Source organism: Cygnus atratus, chromosome 4 (assembly GCF_013377495.2).
Source record: "Cygnus atratus isolate AKBS03 ecotype Queensland, Australia chromosome 4, CAtr_DNAZoo_HiC_assembly, whole genome shotgun sequence".
NCBI classification, from domain to species: domain Eukaryota; kingdom Metazoa; phylum Chordata; class Aves; order Anseriformes; family Anatidae; genus Cygnus; species Cygnus atratus.
In genome coordinates, this window is record NC_066365.1 from 48,533,850 (window position 1) to 48,551,618 (window position 17,769).

At 40.1% G+C, this 17,769-nt stretch overlaps 1 protein-coding gene across 1 annotated transcript; it reads left to right on the top strand.

The window, feature by feature from the left end:
• Positions 1 to 655: 655 nt before the first annotated feature.
• LONRF1 (LON peptidase N-terminal domain and ring finger 1) lies at positions 656 to 16,630 on the top strand. Its single transcript, XM_035546681.2, has 12 exons — positions 656 to 1,263; positions 5,907 to 6,025; positions 8,345 to 8,467; positions 9,190 to 9,336; positions 9,785 to 10,022; positions 10,113 to 10,203; positions 11,066 to 11,180; positions 11,703 to 11,824; positions 12,950 to 13,108; positions 13,209 to 13,371; positions 13,770 to 13,922; positions 15,368 to 16,630. The coding sequence occupies exons 1-12, from the start codon at positions 705 to 707 to the stop codon at positions 15,524 to 15,526; spliced, it is 2,148 nt and encodes a 715-aa protein (XP_035402574.1). The 5' UTR covers positions 656 to 704; the 3' UTR covers positions 15,527 to 16,630.
• The last annotated feature ends 1,139 nt before the right edge of the window (positions 16,631 to 17,769 follow it).

Genomic DNA, 17,769 nt, shown 5'->3' on the forward strand with positions numbered 1-17,769 from the left:
CATCAGCCCCTATCCCGCCAGGGCGTTAACACGATGAGGCAGCGACACCCAATTAAAGACGGAAACACACAAACCCCAAGCACAAATAACTTTTTCTTAACCCTGCGGCTTTTATCCTGACAAAAAGACCTAACACCCGTGCCCAGAAGGGACCACCGCGAGCAGCAGCCGCCGGGGGGCTGCGGGCAGAGCCCCCAGGACCCCCGAACCTCCTGTCCCCAGTCCCCATAAGTCCTTCCTGCCCGGCTCAGCTCCCTCCGTGCCCCTCCAGCACCGCCGCAGGAGCCCAGCCCGCGGCGATCCCGCTCCCTCCCTCCCTCCCTCCCTCAGCCCAGGGCTCCCCCCAGGGCAAGCGGGGGGGTGGGGGGCGGGGCGCTGAGGGGCGCTAACGGCCGCGCGCGCGCTCCCCAACCGCCGGCCGGGCCCTTCCCGCGCGAGCCCGCCCCCGCGTGACTCACACCCTGGCCGCGCAGCACCGGCCCCGCCCTCGTAGCAAGCACAAAGCGGGCGGGCGCGCGCGGGGCGCTTTTAACCCCTCCCTCCCCCTTTTCCACCAATAGGGAAGCGTCGGTAGGGTCACATGACGGCGGCGCTTTATGTAAAGGCGGGCCGGGCGGGGCACGTGACCGCCCCGCCCCGCGCCGTGCGCAGAGCCCGGCTGGGCGCCGCCACAGTCACACCCCCTCGGCGCAGCAGGGCAGCCCATGGCGACCTCCGCTCCCGCGGGCTCCTCCGGGGCGCTGCCGCCGGAGCCGGGAGGCAGCGGGCGGCCGGCTGAGGAGGACGAGGCGGTGCCGACCCGGCCGAAGGAGGCGGCGGGCGCCTCGCTGGCGTCGCTGTGCTTCGGCCCGCCGGGCGGCCGCCTGCTGGAGTGCCTGCTGCTCAACTACCACCTGCGCCTGGGGCTCGCCCGCGGCCGCGCCGCCGCCGCCCCGGAGGGCTCGGGGGCAGCCGAGGGGCCGCTGCGGTGCTGCGGCTGCCGCCGCTTCCTGGGCGAGCCGGTGACGGTGCCGTGCGGGCACACCTACTGCCGCCGCTGCCTGCGCAGGGAGCTGCGGGCGCGCTGCCGCCGCTGCCGGGCTCGGCTGGCGCCGGGGAGCGGCGGTGCCCCGCCGCGGCCCAGCGTGGTGCTGAGCCAGCTGGCCGAGAAGTGGTTCCCGGCCGAGTGCGAGAGGGCCAGGGCCGGCAGCCGCCTGGAGGAGCTGCTGGCTCAGGGCCGCTTCCGAGAGGCGCTGGGCGCCGCCGGGCAGGCGCTGCGGGCAGGTAAGGCTGGGGCCCACCTCGGCGAACGGAGCCCCCCCGGGGCTCGGTGAGGCGTGCCGGGGGCCGGTTGCATAACGGGCGGGCACGGAGGGGCCGCGTTGTGTAACGGGCTGACATCACGCGGGCGCGGCTCGGCACCACCTGCGGGAGCGGAGATCGGCGGCACCGGCGCCCGCCCCGGTGCCCGCAGCGGGACGCTGGGTGGTGGTGGTGCCCCGGTCGGCTGCCGGGTGCGGGGACGGGGCGAGAAAGCTTGCGTAAGTCTAATCCTTCCGATCCGGCTCTCGGGTCTAGCTCCTGAATAAGCTGTTTGTGCGCGGTAGGGTGACATCTCCGGGCCGTTCTGCCTTTTGGGAGCCTCCTCTGTTCGCTTGGGTACGCTCAGCTATGATCTTCAGTCTTGTGTTAGTGGCCAGAGTGCTGGCAAAACGTAGGGTGTAGGATAGATGTGACCAAACAGAGTCCGATCTGTTTTAAATATCAGAACTGTCAGAGGAGGACTTCTGTTTCCTTTGTGTATTCTGAAGTACAGCACTGACTCGTGCAGGATGTAAAGAAATAGAGCTCAGAATACAAACCAAGGACTCCAGTATTAATCACAAATGCTTACAGCGATCCCTTGTTAATGGTTCAAGACCCGTTTTTGAAAAAATAAAAGATAACATTAATAACTAACACTAATTCTCTAGGCTCTAGTTAATCTTTTGTGCATTTAGCAACACCATAGGACTTTGTATAGCTACGATAAAAGAATTTTGATTTTTTTTTTGTGAAGATACATCTTAAAGTCTGTTTTTCAGAATGCTCTAAGATCTGAGGATAGTTACGAGCTGTGATGCTTATCCATAACTATTACTTAAATTCAGTGCGTGTGCTAGAAGCTCTATTTAATCTCTTTTATGTAACTATTTCCTGTCCTTCCAGTCCTGAGAACAAGCGACATTCCAAGTATATCCGAAGCATTCTGGTAACGTTAGTAAAGAGCTTCATGAATCAGAGGGCAGAGACACATGAAATGTGAATTTAGAGGGCTGACTTGCAGCTACAGATTGGAGGTGGTTTCAGGCCGGTAGAGAAGTGGTTAATAGCTGCTGGTACAGTTTCTGCTTTCCTCCAGAATGAGAGATTTTGCAAGCACTTAAGAGGTGAAGAAGACACAGTGTAAGAAATGTACTGTTATTCAAAATTGTTATCGCTCTGTTTCAGCTTCCTCACTGCTAGTTCACCTTTCTTTTCTCACTAGTGCAGATACAGAATTAAAAATTGTGATAAACATAGACCTAATGCCCTGAATAAAGCTTTTGACAGTAAACCTTTACTCAAACAGCATTTCTTTATAACTTTCTCACACTTCTTGAGAAATGTGAAAGAAATTACTGCTGTTTGTCATGGTGTAGAAGTTAATTTTGAAAGACATGAGGAATGTTACGTTCACATGGACAATACGTGCCTCGCAGGGGTTGGAATGAAATAGCTTATTTAAAGGAAGTCTGTTGAATTAAAATCCAAGTACAGCATGTCTTTAATCCCGAAACACGCAGCTGATAGATGGTTGATAGATGGTTGGGTGCAATGAGAGCCCCCCCCCCCCCCTTGCCTGAGGGGGCCTGAGGAAGTCTGCTGACCAGTCTTCTGTTCAAAGCAGAATAAACAATGAGCTCAGAGCAGTTTGCTTAAGGTTTTTGTCCAGCTGGGTAATAAAAACCTACAAGGATGAAGATTCTTCTGCTTCTCAGGGCAACCTGTTCAAAGGTTAATTGCCCTCATAGTGATTAATTTTCTACTTACTTAAAGGCAGAACTACGCTTATTTCAGTTTATAACCACTGTCTCTTGTTTGTTCCCTGAGCGCTTCAGGAAAGAGTCTGTTTCTGTCTTCTGGGTAGCTTCTTCTTGGATTCTGGAAGGCTGTAAGGTTCTCCTGATGCCTTTGGTGTTTTCTCGTTAAATGAGACTAGTTATCTCAGCCTCTTCTCTTGTGTTCCAACCCCTGATGATCAGAATGACCCTGTATTACTGTCTTCATAAATATTGTGCCATACAGTTTTTCTGCACACTGGTACAGAAGAAATGTGCGGACTACATGTGTGTTTTTTATAGAACTTGGTGTATTTTTAAGAACCAGGTAAAAAGCATGCAGGACCAGACCAAGGATGGTCCATTTGTTGGTATGCTCATGCTGACAGTGGCCAGGAGCAGATGCTTTGAAAGTACATTTAAAAAAAAAAAAAATAAAAGCATACTAAGTGCTTTTTGTATAAATCTTTGTACAGTTTCCAGTTAATGATATCTGGTACACAAGGTTCTGCACTGAAAGTATTCAGTATCTTTTTTTATTAAAATCATTTTTCTTTGAATATGCTAGGAGTGATTTCAGTATTTATAATGTAACAGGTTGTTAAAATTGAAAATTCAAGCACAAATTACTTATGCTTTGTTTAGCCTCAGGTCTAAGGAATTGAAACAGTTTTACATCCTCCTGCTAGGTGGCAAACATCAAAATGCGTTCTGAAACATTGCAAGACAGAGTTAGCATAATTACAAAACCCAGGAATTAAATTCATGCTACTAAATTGCATATGTAAATTTAGGTCTTCCTGTCTTGAAAATAGAGACAGTTTGTAATCTGTATTGATCATTCAGGCACTGGGTCAGGCTCCACAGGGCAGTGGTCAGAGCACTGAGCCTGCCAGAATTCAAGAAGTGTTTGGACAATGCTCTCAGACACATGGTCTGATTTTTGGGTGGTCCTCTGTGGAGCCAGGAGTTGGACTTGATGGTCCTTGAGTCCTCCTTCCTGCTTGGGATATTCAATGAGTTTGTGATTCATTGGCAGTTTTGGTGTAGCAGCACAACGCAGTCAGAAGTTGGGGTCCTAATTAAGCTGCTTGGTTTAGCTCTTTGTTTTATACCAGTTCCATTGAAACCATACTTTCCTCTTTGAAAAACAAACTGTCCACCTGCTCTAGACTTGAACACACATCTTTGTCTTCAAACTACCTGTCACCACCACCCCTAGAAAAGAAGCTTGGAGTTCCTCGGGTCATCGTTTTACATTTGAAAGTCTGAAAAAGATGAGCTCCCTCTGATCACGTGCATACAGGTGGCTTATTAGAGAACAAAGACCCACACTCACTGCTGCCCACAAGGAAAAGAATTTGGGTTGATATTGATTCTGCTGGACACCGAAGAGCCAAATACAGCAAAGAACTGTCTGAAGTGATCTGAGCTCCTGCCTTACTGGGCTGTAGTAGTGACAAAACTCAAAGCCCCAGGAAAGCAGATGTTAGAGGTCTTATGCTTGCAGAATTCCACATTTAAGTTAGACAAAGACAGTTTCACAGACTTCTGTTAAATGTCTAAAATAGAAAAGGAGATGTGGGAATATTTGTTTTTGAAAGGAAACTGTCAACTCAAAATGTAACCAAATCAGAAAGAGCTTCAGTTACAGCCATGAAATCCCTTGTCAGTTTTGATTTCCTTAACCTTTTATTTTCTGTTAAGGTCTTCTACCTGTAGTATTGACTAAACACAAAGCAATTGGTACTTTGAGAGGTCTGGCTTTCTGCTGAAGCAGATTTGAATGTAAAACAAGCTAATGCTGGAAATTATGCAAATGTAAACAAGGCATTTAGAATAGATCGAGGTAGAATATTGAATTGAAATGATTCCTCCACATCCCTCCAAGGAGATCCTGTTGAAGCAAGCTTAGAGAACTTAATTTGAGAGTTGTTTACAATAGACCAATGTTTAACTTGTTTATTTCTTTCAGTGAAAAGCACAGGTGTATTTAAAAAAGTCAACAACGAAGTGATGTACTGGCACTTTTCCAAGTAATGACTGCAATTAGTTGCATTATGAAAATCACAGGTTAAATGGCACTGAGATGGGTATGCTTCTGATTCAGAGGTTGCTCTACTGAGTCTCCAAAGTGCTGTATTTTGGAGACAAGAACTTGTTTTTACTGAACACGCTAATGTTTTCCCTTTGTAGAGGTTTTTCTAGTACAGCTCCTTACAACAGGGCTGCCAGCTGGTGCTACTGGCTTTCTGGTAGCAGCCATCTCTGCATTCCACGAGGGGATAAAGAGTACTTCTGGTACTAGATGGTACCATCCTGGATGTGCTAGGACTCTATCTCTAGCTATATCTGGTAGTGGGTGGATGTTACAAAAACAAAGGACAGGCTAAATAAACACTTGAACATTTGAAAGCAAACTTCTTGTTACTTAGACTTTTTAATCCTTGGAATTTACCGCACCTGTAATATCTCAGATTTGTGTGTTTTTGAATGGGTGTACTGTGAAACTAAAATCTACGTAGTCCTCTACTTCTGTTGTCACAGCAGTACTGAGCAATATTTTGTTTTCAGTATCAGTGGTAGGTCTCTTTAAAACGTATTTACTTGTTGCTGCATGATGCATTAGAGCGTTCAAAAGTTAATCTTTATCTTGAAAGGTGTAAGCTTGGAATTATTGCTGCTTTTATCTTTTTTAACCGAATACTGGGAGGAAGGTGGGAGGAAATCTACTCCATGTATTTTAAAATTTACAGAAGTGTATTATTTTCAACTAGTGTGGTTTAGACATACCGCTATATTAAAAAAATACAAATTATTAAAAATGCTATTTAATTTTGTTTTCAGATTCCAGTAACCTGATGCTAAGAATTTATAGAGCTGAGTCATATGCTGGCCTCCAAGAGTATAAAACAGCCATAGAAGATCTAAATTTTGTTATTTCTAAAATGCCAAGTTGGCCAGAGGTATGTTGATATAAACTTATTTTTCAAAATCTGTTTATCTATAAAATCAATGTGTTCTGCATTATACTTGCATCAAATTAAGAACTGAGATCAGATGCCTTAAACACTTGATTTCCTTGTCTTACCTCATTGGACATGCAAAGTGCTAAAAGGTATCTTTAAGAAGTTATTTATATGAGACTGGCTATGGGTAAGCACTGCAGGTTAGAGTAGGCTGAAGAATCCAATTAGAAAGTTAATTTAGCCTTCATCAAAATCTTATTTCATCTCACAACATGAGATAGTGATTCTGGATGAAGGGTTAAATGGAGCGGAAATGACTTCTTGTAATGTATTGTGAAGAACTTCTGTGCTGTTTAGTTACTTGTTAGAACAACACTTCTGTGTTCTCTTAAGAAAATTTTTAAATTTTTTTTACAAACTTTAGCTGAATATCATGTGACTGCGTGGCTGCCTGAAATTGTGCTGTCAGATTTAATTGCTTAAAAGCAGAACTTCTAATGCCTATACATTTGGTTCATTGATGTAATTGGCATTTGAAATTTCTTATACTATGTGAAGGCTAGTCCTCTTAAAGCTCCCCCGAAGTGTTTATACTTTGACCATTGCCCAAATTGAGAGCATTTTAAGCGTTACTATTACTTGAATCTGTTACTTGAACATGTGAGTGAGATGAGTGAGCATTGTTGCCAGTTAGGACTAGGATCTTTGGCTCTGTTAAGTCAACTTTTTTTTGAGTTTCATTGGTAAAACATTTTGCTATGTGAATAGGGCAGCACAGTTTTCTTTCCCAAATGCTGCCAAAGAATCAAAAAAAAAAGTGTGAGCAATAAATCCTTTTGCAATAGTATTTGTAATATAAAAAAAAAAAAAGCATTTGAGGCCTCTTTTACTGGCTCCAGTACTTGGAATTGGAATAGTTTGTGGTGATGTAACCTTTAACGGCTGCTTTTTTTTTTTTTGAGAAGAATAATTTGCTCTTTTAGCTGGGAAAGTTTTTTTGGAAAAGCCCAGAGAAACTCAGTGGAAACTGAGCTTTGCAAACACTGCAGGCAGCTGAGGGGTCACTGGATTTCAAAGCTGTTACAGCTTATTGCAGTAATATTACTGCAACACTGTCTGAACTTTGAGCACAGCAGGTGCAGCAAGATCTTGCTGCACCTGGGAGGACAGATAACTGCTTCTGTCTTGATTTCTCCTATGTTCAGCAATGTTATGGCTGCTGCAAATTCGGAGAGCACTTCTGTCTTTATTTCTCAATGTTGCTGGTAGTTCTCTTTATATATGTTTGGAAAGAAACTTTGCTTAACTGAGCTTGTTTTGATAGATATTCCAACAATTCTTATCTCTGTAGGAAGATGAATTTATCTGTAAGAGGAAGATTAGCATACTTTCTGTCTTCAGGATCTATTTTAATGAATCTGCCCGAATCCATCAAAAAAGATGCACGCCCCATCTGACAGCCTTGTTTAACAGACTACTCCTTAATACTAGCAATCAATACACAGAAAATGTATTCAGTGTTTTTCGTGGTGGTGGTGTATTTTTCCAGTTCAATCTTCTGGTCCATTATTCAAAATCTAGCATATAAACTAGATTTTGCTGTTTTACTGGACTTGTGTTTATATTACTGCAAACACAGCTTCTTTAAATTGAGATGTGTTGTATAAGGGACTTCTAAGTTCCAACACCACATTGTTATAGATTCATCAAAATTCTGTAGTCTTTCTTTTTTTCCTCCTCCCACCCCAGTTAAAAAAAAAAAAAGTTATTTTTCCTGGCTGCTATCTAGTGTTCAAGAATAAATTATAGTTGGAGGAAACAATTCCAAAAGTGCATTGTTTTCAATCAAGAATATATTAAAATGCATGTAAGGGATGCATGGTTGTGTGGATTGTTGTGTTTGTAGTTTTTCCTGCAGGCTAGAACCATAAGACTTTTGATGAAACTGAGGGTGAAAAGGGTGTCCTGTGAAAACTGTTTTACCATGATGTGTCCCCATCTTCACCCTCACAGAAGGGTGAAATTAAGGCATTGTGTAATTTCAGCACTAGTCTGGATTTTAACCTTTCCTGTAAGCCAAAAGAAAATAACTGGAAGGAGACTAACACCAACTTACCCCATGGTTATTTTCAGCATAGGGAATTAGGTTAAACAAGTTGTATAGATCATACATGCTGTGCACAGCTCAGGTTTGCTGAAGAGGTGCATCCTTTTATCATGGAGGGCTCTAATTCTAACTTGGTTGTAATGTCTGTAAGATGAATATTACAGTTCTACATACTCACTAGAGGTGTTTTCATGTTATCTGTTTCTCAGGTCTACTTCCGGAAAGGAAAAGTGCTGCATGACTCTGGCTTTGTAGGTGATGCCTTACAACTGTTTCTGCAGTGCTTAGCCCTTGATGAGGATTTTCTTCCAGCCAAGCTCGAAGTAGAAAGGGTAACTTGATCTATCAAATTGGATTACTACCTCTGTCTTGATTACTTCGTAAAGTTCCCATTATGTTAGACATTGACCACCTAAAAATCTTTAACGCATACAGAGATGGTTCAAGTGACAGACACTTTGATTGCTTCCTGTCAAGATGTATCATGCTGTCTCAAAGAGAGTGCTAATCTACAGGTTTTAAAAAGAACATGTCTCAAAGTATTTATGCTTCTGAAGTAGATACTAAATGAAAACCTATATGACTGGAAAGCAAACAGCAACATGAATATTGTAAATTGAACTCTTTCACATCCCTATCGCAACAGTTTTTCTTCAATAATAAAAAAACACATTGAAAAAGCTATGTGATGCTGAATTGATAATGGTTAACTCTGAAGAAGTCACTCACTTCTAGTGGAAAAAATTCTAGGTAAATTTTCAATAATAAAAAATTATCTTCATCATACAGCTTTTTTAGTGTAATGTCTAACTGTTTGAAGAGATCACTCACTTCTAGCAGAAATGATTTCTAGATAAATTCTGCTCAGTTATACAGGTGTGTAGGTTTCTGCTTATTCTCAATTGTTCTTTCTCAGTTATTGCTTAAATAAAGCCCTATTTGTGGGGATAACTTCATATAGATTGAATTCTTGGTTTTGGTATTTAGGTTTATAATAAAGCTATACCCATGTTCTTTTTACAGTGTTATGAACACTCGGCTGTTTGTTTTCTAGACACTGTGTGATGTGCTGTCACCTGAGAAGTTAGGGGAGAGTCTGAAGGAGTCTGCTTGGAATTCACCACATATTCGAAATAAACCTTTTATACTTGGTTCTGAGGTGGCCGAGTCTCACTGCAGTTTGCAACTTTGTCCTGAGCAGGTAACAAAAACTGTAGGATAGTTTTTCTTCTTTGGCTAATACACAAATATCTGACATTCTCATATCCTATTTGGCATACTTATTCTCCACTCTAAATGCTGCCTTTCTGTAACTGGCTAAATTTGAAGAATTGTGATTTGGGACTAATGTGTTTTCATTTTGAATGTTAGACATCTCATTACGGTGAACTACCAATTAGAAAGTACTGAGAATTGATATTAGTAACTTAAATAATAAAATAAATTTAAAAATATAAAAAATACAGTTGTTCTCTTTGAAGCAAATCAAGACTTCTAAGTTGTTCATGCTAAGCAAATTTGTGTACTCTCTTGGCTTACCAAATTCCTCTAGCTAACTGATGAACTAAGTGTGGGAACCTTTGCATGTTCACATCTTATATACCTAGATTTGTGTTTTGCTTTAAGTACCATTCATTTGTCTTTTGTAGAGTTTAGGAGGATCAGAAGTACTGGAGCCTGTCATTGGAAGCCTAAATCGGGCACAATCTGCCCATGCTCTTAACTCACCAAAAGACCTCACCAAGGAAGATGTCTTAAAGAGAGTATCTTCTGAACCCCTTCTCTCTGGCCAAGAAAAAGGTGCTTTGTTGAAAAGGAAGCTTTCCTTTTCAGAACAGGATACGGTTGTATGCGAAGATGGACGAAACAAGCACAAAAAGCAAGGAGGTAAACAATCACTTAGTTTGAAATTTTTTTAAGTGTTTGCTCTCCTGTGCCTTTCTTTGAAAGGAGTATTTTTGTCTTGCTTTTCCTTAGAAAGTACAAAAAGGGATACGACATTGGCTTATGGAACAATTCCAGGGAATTTGATTGATGTATCAGATTTTGAGTGCTCTCTATGTATGAGGTAAGATTTATCTCTCTGGTTCATTATTTCTATTATGGGTGTTTGGCCACATAACTTTTGCACATGTGTAAAACTGAAGTATTTATAGGTTGTAATGAGCTCTAATGCTAGTTAAGAGTAATTTTCAGCCTTCCTATATCCCAGCAGTTAAATAGTTATTTTAATCTGTTACTTGCTGTAGCATTGTATAGTACATCATCAATTTAATCAGATTGTCTTTTAAATTAGATTTGGTGGTGTTAACTGGTAACTCAAACAGGACAGGATCTTTTGTAGCTAAATATTAAGGTGTTGTTTTTTTGTTGTTTTTTTTTTTTTAGACAATAAAGCTAGTTTGTTTTGCTGTGGGAAAACTAATGCTTAGGAATATTGCCTGTGTGTCTCAGATTTGTCTAGGAAATGACTGCAGAATGTAGATGTAGCTGTAGTTGACGTATTTGAGAGTTCTTATTGAGTTGTCCTGGTTTTCAGAATAAGAATCTTAAAGCATGTTGTATGTACTAAATTGTCCATAGCTATGTTAATAGAATGTAAACCGCTTTTAAAGCAACTTAGCTCTTTAAAGTATCACTTAATTTGTGTATTTTGAACCTCAGTAGTAAGATCAAAATCTTTGTATTAGGATAAATGTTTAAATATTTAGAGTTGAAATCTGCTCAGATTGATCAGAATGTACAAAGACACTGGGGGTGTGGTGGTAGAGGTAAACAAACTGCATTATAGGGGAAAAAAATGTAAGGAGCCGTAGGATTAATTTTCTCTGCTGTGGTATTAGTTTTAAAAATTAGAAGTTGATCACTGACTCTTTTTTTAGCAAGACAAAAACTTGGCATGGTATCTAACTTTTAATAACTTTTTTCAGGCTGTTCTTTGAGCCAGTGACAACCCCTTGTGGGCACACTTTTTGCAAAGGTTGCTTGGAACGGTGCTTGGACCATGCTCCTCAGTGTCCGCTCTGTAAGGAGAGTTTGAAAGAGGTACTGTTTCTCAGTAGGGCTCCTATAGACAAACACTTGATCACTTTAAAGGCTGCTTAAATACAACAATTTGGATTCATTTGGGTTATGATTTGCTGCTGCAAAGAAAAAAAACTTCATGCAAACATAATACAAGTTGACTAGGTTTGTCTCAGGACCTAAAATGTTTTATGTTTCTACGATCACCTACTTTATTGGTATAATTACATCCTGAGTGTTTGTAAACTTGGGTAACTATTCAGTAAGGCTTGCCAGTGATTTCTGTACACTTTCCTTATTTATATGGCAGTATAATCTAGACAGTCAATTCTGTATGTGTTAAGTATAGAAGTATAAACAGAATCAGATACTAAAGTTGTGAGAACTAAAAGAGAATTTTAAAATAGAGTAATTTTAGATGCTAAGAAATAAGAACTTGAGCTCTAAGATGTCATTTGTGACACATCTCTTGTATCTTGGTATTAAATAAAAGCTGAATTTTCTCAAGCCTTCTAATACATATGATTATTTCTTTCTGTACAGTACCTGGCAAGCAGAAAATACTGCATCACAGAACTGCTTGAGGAATTAATAATGAAATACTTGTCTGATGAATTATATGAGAGAAAAAGAATTCATGCTGAAGAAACTGCTGAACACTCAAAGTAAGCTTTCTGTCTTCTATCTAGAAAACTTGAGGGATTAGTATTGAAATCCGTTTTAGAAATGTCTTATTTGTGGATATTAATAATGGCACGTTATGGATATATGAAGGAATATAAAGACATCTTAAGTATTTCAGCAAATAAGCATTTTTTTAATACTGTGGAAATAAATTCATGCTTTGATAGTAGCAATGTATAAATTCACTCTTAGTAGTAACTTGAGGCTCTTAAGCCCTCTACAAAATGTTTGCCTGTTTCTGAGTGCACTTTTGTGGAACTTCAGTTTTAGCTTTGCTGCTGTTAATGGAACTGTCCTCTTGAGTTGGCTGCAGAGTCTCAGCTACTTGAATTTCTTTCAAAGCAGTTCATGATAGAGATTAATAGTATAAAGAAAGGTATGATGAAAATAAGTCTTTTTTATCTTGCTGTTTATCTGTAGTAGAGTTCTTTAGATATATAAAGAATCATGTATTGTAGATATGTGTGTTGGAAAACCAAAACTGGTTCATACAAATTACAGAATTACACTTTGATAGTCTGAAAGGTAGTGAAATTGAAAACCTGCTAATGCTACCTTATTTGTATCAACTTGTATACTTCACAAAATAGCTTGAAGAAAATGTTTTTTTTCAGCCAGGCCTTGCTGAGACATTGCAAGGGTAAAAATCATTTGCCAGGTTGTATCATTGAACATGGTGGTCTAAATGGTGACCTAGTTACTTTGTAGATACTGCTGCATCTTTTTAGCGTAAGGAAAACAGTGCATCTAAGGGCATAATGGCTTTCTGTCATGGTTTACAGGGCTCAAACTAAACCAGAAAGGGAAACCAAAAAAAAAAAAAACCCACCCTGTCCTCAAAGAGAAGCCCTATATTCATTGACTTAAATAACTTAGCTCACTAACTAGACTACTGTGAGGCTTACTGTCCATTATGTATTCAAATCAGTGTATAAATGTTCAGTCACTGTTCTTACTGTTTATGAAAATTGTTATGTGGTTATTATTAGTTTGTAATAAGTGCTTTATGACCTCAAATACATACTGCAAGAAAAAAAAAGTATTGTCATGGAACAGTTCATTGATTAGATTTTAAGCCACGTATTTCTTTTGTTATTCTTTTGAAGCTTGACCAAGAATGTTCCAATGTTTGTTTGCACTATGGCATATCCTACTGTGCCTTGCCCTCTACATGTGTTTGAGCCAAGATATCGACTAATGATTCGCAGAAGTATGGAAACTGGGACTAAACAGTTTGGGATGTGTATAAGTGATTCTCAAAATGGGTAGGTCTACGTTCTGATACCAAGCTTCTTCTCTCTTCTTTTTCTAATCAAGTGTCCTCATAAGTGTGTAGTTAACTTACTGACAAGGTCTGTTTTCTAGTTTTGCAGATTATGGATGCATGCTGCAAATTAGGAATGTTCACTTTCTACCTGATGGACGGTCTGTTGTTGATACTGTCGGTGGAAAGAGATTTCGAGTTTTACGGAGAGGGATGAAAGATGGTTATTGTACTGCAGACATTGAGTATTTGGAAGATGTTAAGGTATCCAGAATGCTGTCCAAATATTTCTACTATTAGCTAGTATCTTAATTTTACTTCATTTGTTTTGAGGGCTCTGTCAAGTTTTTAGGTCCATAGATTGCCTGGAGGATACAGTGCCAGCATGTAGAAGAAATGGAAGCTAGCTTAGTCTTTCATTATTATGAAATAACAAATACTGTGCTTTCTATTAGAACAACAGTTCATGAAGCTGTAACTCTTTTTTTTAAATATCACAGGACATTTTTTTTACTATTCAGCCATTAGGAATCAAGGCTTAGGAGAATGCAAGAAATGTAACTAATGGCTAAAATAGAGTTGAAATCAAATAAGTTTGTTTATGCTAGTTTAAGAACTGTAGTGATTCTTTATATGTAATGATGTTAATGTTCTTCCACTAGGTTGTTGATGAAAAAGAACTAAAGAAACTGAGAGAACTTCATAATTTTGTTTACAATCAGGCCTGTAATTGGTTCCAAAACTTAAGAAACAAATTCCGCACTCAAATTCTTCAGCACTTTGGGCCAATGCCTGACCGGGAGGAAAATATACAGGTGAGACATTTAATATCAATTAAGTCTTTATTATGGCAGGGGGTAGGGGAACAACATTAAAATTATCAACTGCTAAATATGAAAAGGGAAAGACTTTTTTTCTCAATTTGAAAGGAAGTTGGGCTACGTCTTATTTCTCTTACCAAGAGCAGCAAAAGGCAATTCTGTCACTAATAAACCTTTTTTTCAAGGAAAGGATGATATGCTGCTCTGTAGATAAAACTACTAAACTGAGAACACTAAGTTCCAGTAACACTTTAAACTGTTGGTTTGTATAAAGCGGTTAGAATTCAAATGAAAAAAAATGGTAAATCTTTCAGTATTTCCTTTCCTGTGATGTGTGTAGGCAGTAATCTGTGATAAAAAGGTAATCACAAATAACACTTTCTTCCTTTCTGAACTAGTGCTGTATACTGCTGCAGCTCTGAGGACTTGACAAATGTTTACTTTGAGTCTAAGAAACTAGCTGCAGCCATCTGGTTGGTTATTGTAAGCAATTGATGAAGGGCAGAGAGATCCTGAAAGAGTGGAGGCTGGAGAAAGCCATCACCTATCTGCTATGTATCTTTGAGACCGTACTGACTGATCTGGGAGGACTGTAGATGCTTCGGAGGCCAGTGTATTAATTCAGAAGTTATTTTAGAACACCTTTTTTTTAGAAAAAGGTTTAAAACAATGTGTTAGGAAAGAAGACTAAGTACACTGGGATAACTATGTGGACAGCAAGACTGAGGGTATGTACTTGAGACTTAAGTGTCAACTGTGTGATAGAGAAGAAAGGGAGGAATGTTGTATGTCATTCTGGAGTGTACCACTACCAAGACTTTTTGCAAGTCTGTTGAGGTAAAATCTGCTATGCAGTGTGACATGGCCTCTATTGAGTGGTGTGTCCTGGGCATGACAGCTCAGGTTTGATGTAGGAAATTGAATGAAGTACAGGGAAAAGTTACAAAATACGTTTTATAAACTTAGAAGAAACAGATGAAGTTGTCCTGCTCTGTCTAGGAGGTAATGAGATGAGAGTGGAATGGGGCAGTGATAGAAGAGTCCTTTAAATACAGTAAAGATGAGTACAATGAATGTGCTAGGCATCAAGAATACTCTATCTTCAAGAATAGCATGGCAAGTAATGGATTTAGTTTGCGTTACAGAGGTTTGTTATTATGTGACCTATATTTAGCCATCTTTTCCTGAGGAATCTGTGAGCTTCCTTTGTCTTAAAAATAATCCATTGCTTTATGAACCTTAGCTTAAGTGTACTTTATTTGACTTCCAAGTTGAGGATAGATCAGAAGAGATCCATTCAGAACCCTTTTGATCTTATGCATTTGTAATTCTCTAGTTGGTATTGAACTTTAAACAAGATTGACAACTTTCTTTTATGTCTCCTTGTCATATTAGTCAACTATACTACATTGTTCCTAAGTAACTTTTTTTTTTTTTAGGCAATGCCCAATGGCCCTGCTTGGTGTTGGTGGCTTCTAGCTGTTCTCCCGGTAGACCCCAGATATCAGCTGTCAGTTCTCTCTATGATGTCTTTAAAAGACCGTCTGATAAAAATCCAGCATATACTCACCTATTTTTCTAGAGACCAGTCCAAGTGACTAACCGCCTGGGTCTTCCTGAAAAGATACTCCATTCTGGTTGTAGTTGCAGCTGGAATTTTTGCTGCCTTTGCACATCTAGCACTGGTTTGAGAAGTGTAATGGAACTGCTTTTTCTCTCTCCTTCCTGCCCTCCCAGCTTCCTGAACCCACATGGTTCTTTGAATGCACACTTTCTTCAACTATGAGAGAAGACCACTGATGATTGCACAAAGTCAATCCAGCTAGATATGTTTTTCACATTATCTATGTTACAATTTGCACTATGTAGAGGAGAACATTTTTGAGACTTGATAATTTTAGCCACTGACTTTTTAAAGCTGTGGTAAGTGCAGGACTTAAGGCTGACAGTCCAAGTTTACAACATTGAAGAGGTATTAAAGGTTTTGCAAATAAGTTTGCCTCATACAACTGTTCTTTTGCTGTTTGCACAAATATTTGAAATATAGTATTGAATGTCACTGTTGGATATTACTACTCTTGGTGATTTATCTTGACTATGAACATGGCACAGACTTTTAAGTTATCTTGTAAATGTAAGCATCACAAAACAGGTGACATTATGAACTGTATGCTGAACTGAGAGCCAATTTTAAGGAACAAATGCAAAAAAAAAAAAAGGTACTTCTGTCTAAAAATACTTAAACTGTGAATATGGTTTACATACCTAGGCCTGTACATGTTAAAGAAGAACTGAAAACTAAATGCTAGTACCAGTTACATTTCTACTGGGCTTTTCAGGCTGGCTGTTCTTCCAGAGCACACACTTAGTTTATAGAGCTTACAAGAAGAAATCTTAGAGTGTGCGCGTGTGTGTATTGGGGATTGTGCATCCAGGATTTAAAAGCTTAAAGTTTTATTTGAACTTTTTTAGTTGGTGCAAATGTGAGTTCTATGCCTTATATCAACAGTAGAGCACACTGCAGTGGCAAGGTAAGCATCATGCTGCCAATAGGTACTTTTTGTAATTAAAGGTTTGCATATTTGTGAATATGTCTGATACTGGCTTTCTTGTATGTAAATGATTTGTAAAATATTTCTTAAATCTTGCTTTTGCTAATATATTTAATTTTCAATAAAAGCTAAAAGTTTGTAATATTTTAACTTTATCAGAAACTAAAAATCACTTTAATTTTCCACGTGCTTCTATTCTGGGAAGCTTCTATCGGGGCAGTTGTTTAACCTAGATCAAGGTTGTGGGCACTTTGGATGTTAAGTGGTACGTACGTAATCTCTTTGTGCTTGTAGTACCTCTTGCAGACTGGTTATCAGTCAAAGTTTGTTGCTGGTGTCCTGCTTTTGTAGCTACTGTGCTTAATTAAGGTGGCTTGAAATAGGAATTCTTCATTTCACGGAATTTGAAAGCTGAAATTACAGTGAAACAGATGGGTATTTCACAAGCTTGCTAGTCAGGTCCTCTGACTCTGTCTCTTCTGACACACAAGGCTTGAGATATTACAGGCAAACCAGAATCTGCTGGATCAGTTTTAATGTGGGCTTCTATCCAGGATAAATTTTCTCTTTTGTGTGAGTAAAGTTCTGGGTTGGTATTTGGGAATACTACTTCATTTGTGTAATAGAAGAAAGAGGATCCTCCCTTTCTCTGCCGCAGTATGTTAATAACCTTAAAAGCTTTATCTTTGTATTACTGTGATCTTAGGAATGCAGATGACAGGATTTTATTTTTTTTACAGGAAAATGACCAATCTAGTGGAAGATTTTTTTTCCCTTGCAGGGACCTTTAATTTTGAAATTAGTATACCGTACTATGCTGGAAGATGTGGCTTCTAGCTGTTCTATGTTCCCATGAATTTTTAACAAAATAAAAAATGCGATGAGAACAGATGAGGAAGTGTCAGATGGCTGGCACTGTCCTGTGCTCGTGTAAGCTCTACCTCTGGAATTGGGGAAAAAACGTAAGAACTTCAAAGAACAGCAACAAAAAAGCAAAGTTACTGTGATTAATACATGCCGCATTAAGAATAAGTACTACTGACTAATAGCTATTCCACAAACCTGATGATAGAAGATGCCATTGGGAACAATATAAAACTGAGAATGAGGAGGAAAAATTTTTAAGAGGCCTCATAAATTGGGATTTTCTCAGGTGTTAGGTTGTGGATCAGACTTTGTCACTTCATGCAGTTGGGATGGGATGAGACGCTGGAGAGCAGCCCTGCAGAGAGGGATTTGGGGTTTGTGGTTGACAGCAAGTTGAATGAGCCAGCAGTGTGCCCTGGCAG

Excerpts from the sequence above, each read along its gene's own strand:
- LONRF1 (XM_035546681.2), top strand. The coding sequence starts at position 705 with ATGGCGACCTCCGCTCCCGCGGGCTCCTCCGGGGCGCTGCCGCCGGAG. Across the intron at positions 13,372-13,769 it reads AGTATTTGGAAGATGTTAAG|GTTGTTGATGAAAAAGAACT; the intron begins GTATCCAGAATG and ends TTCTTCCACTAG. Across the intron at positions 13,923-15,367 it reads ACCGGGAGGAAAATATACAG|GCAATGCCCAATGGCCCTGC; the intron begins GTGAGACATTTA and ends TTTTTTTTTTAG.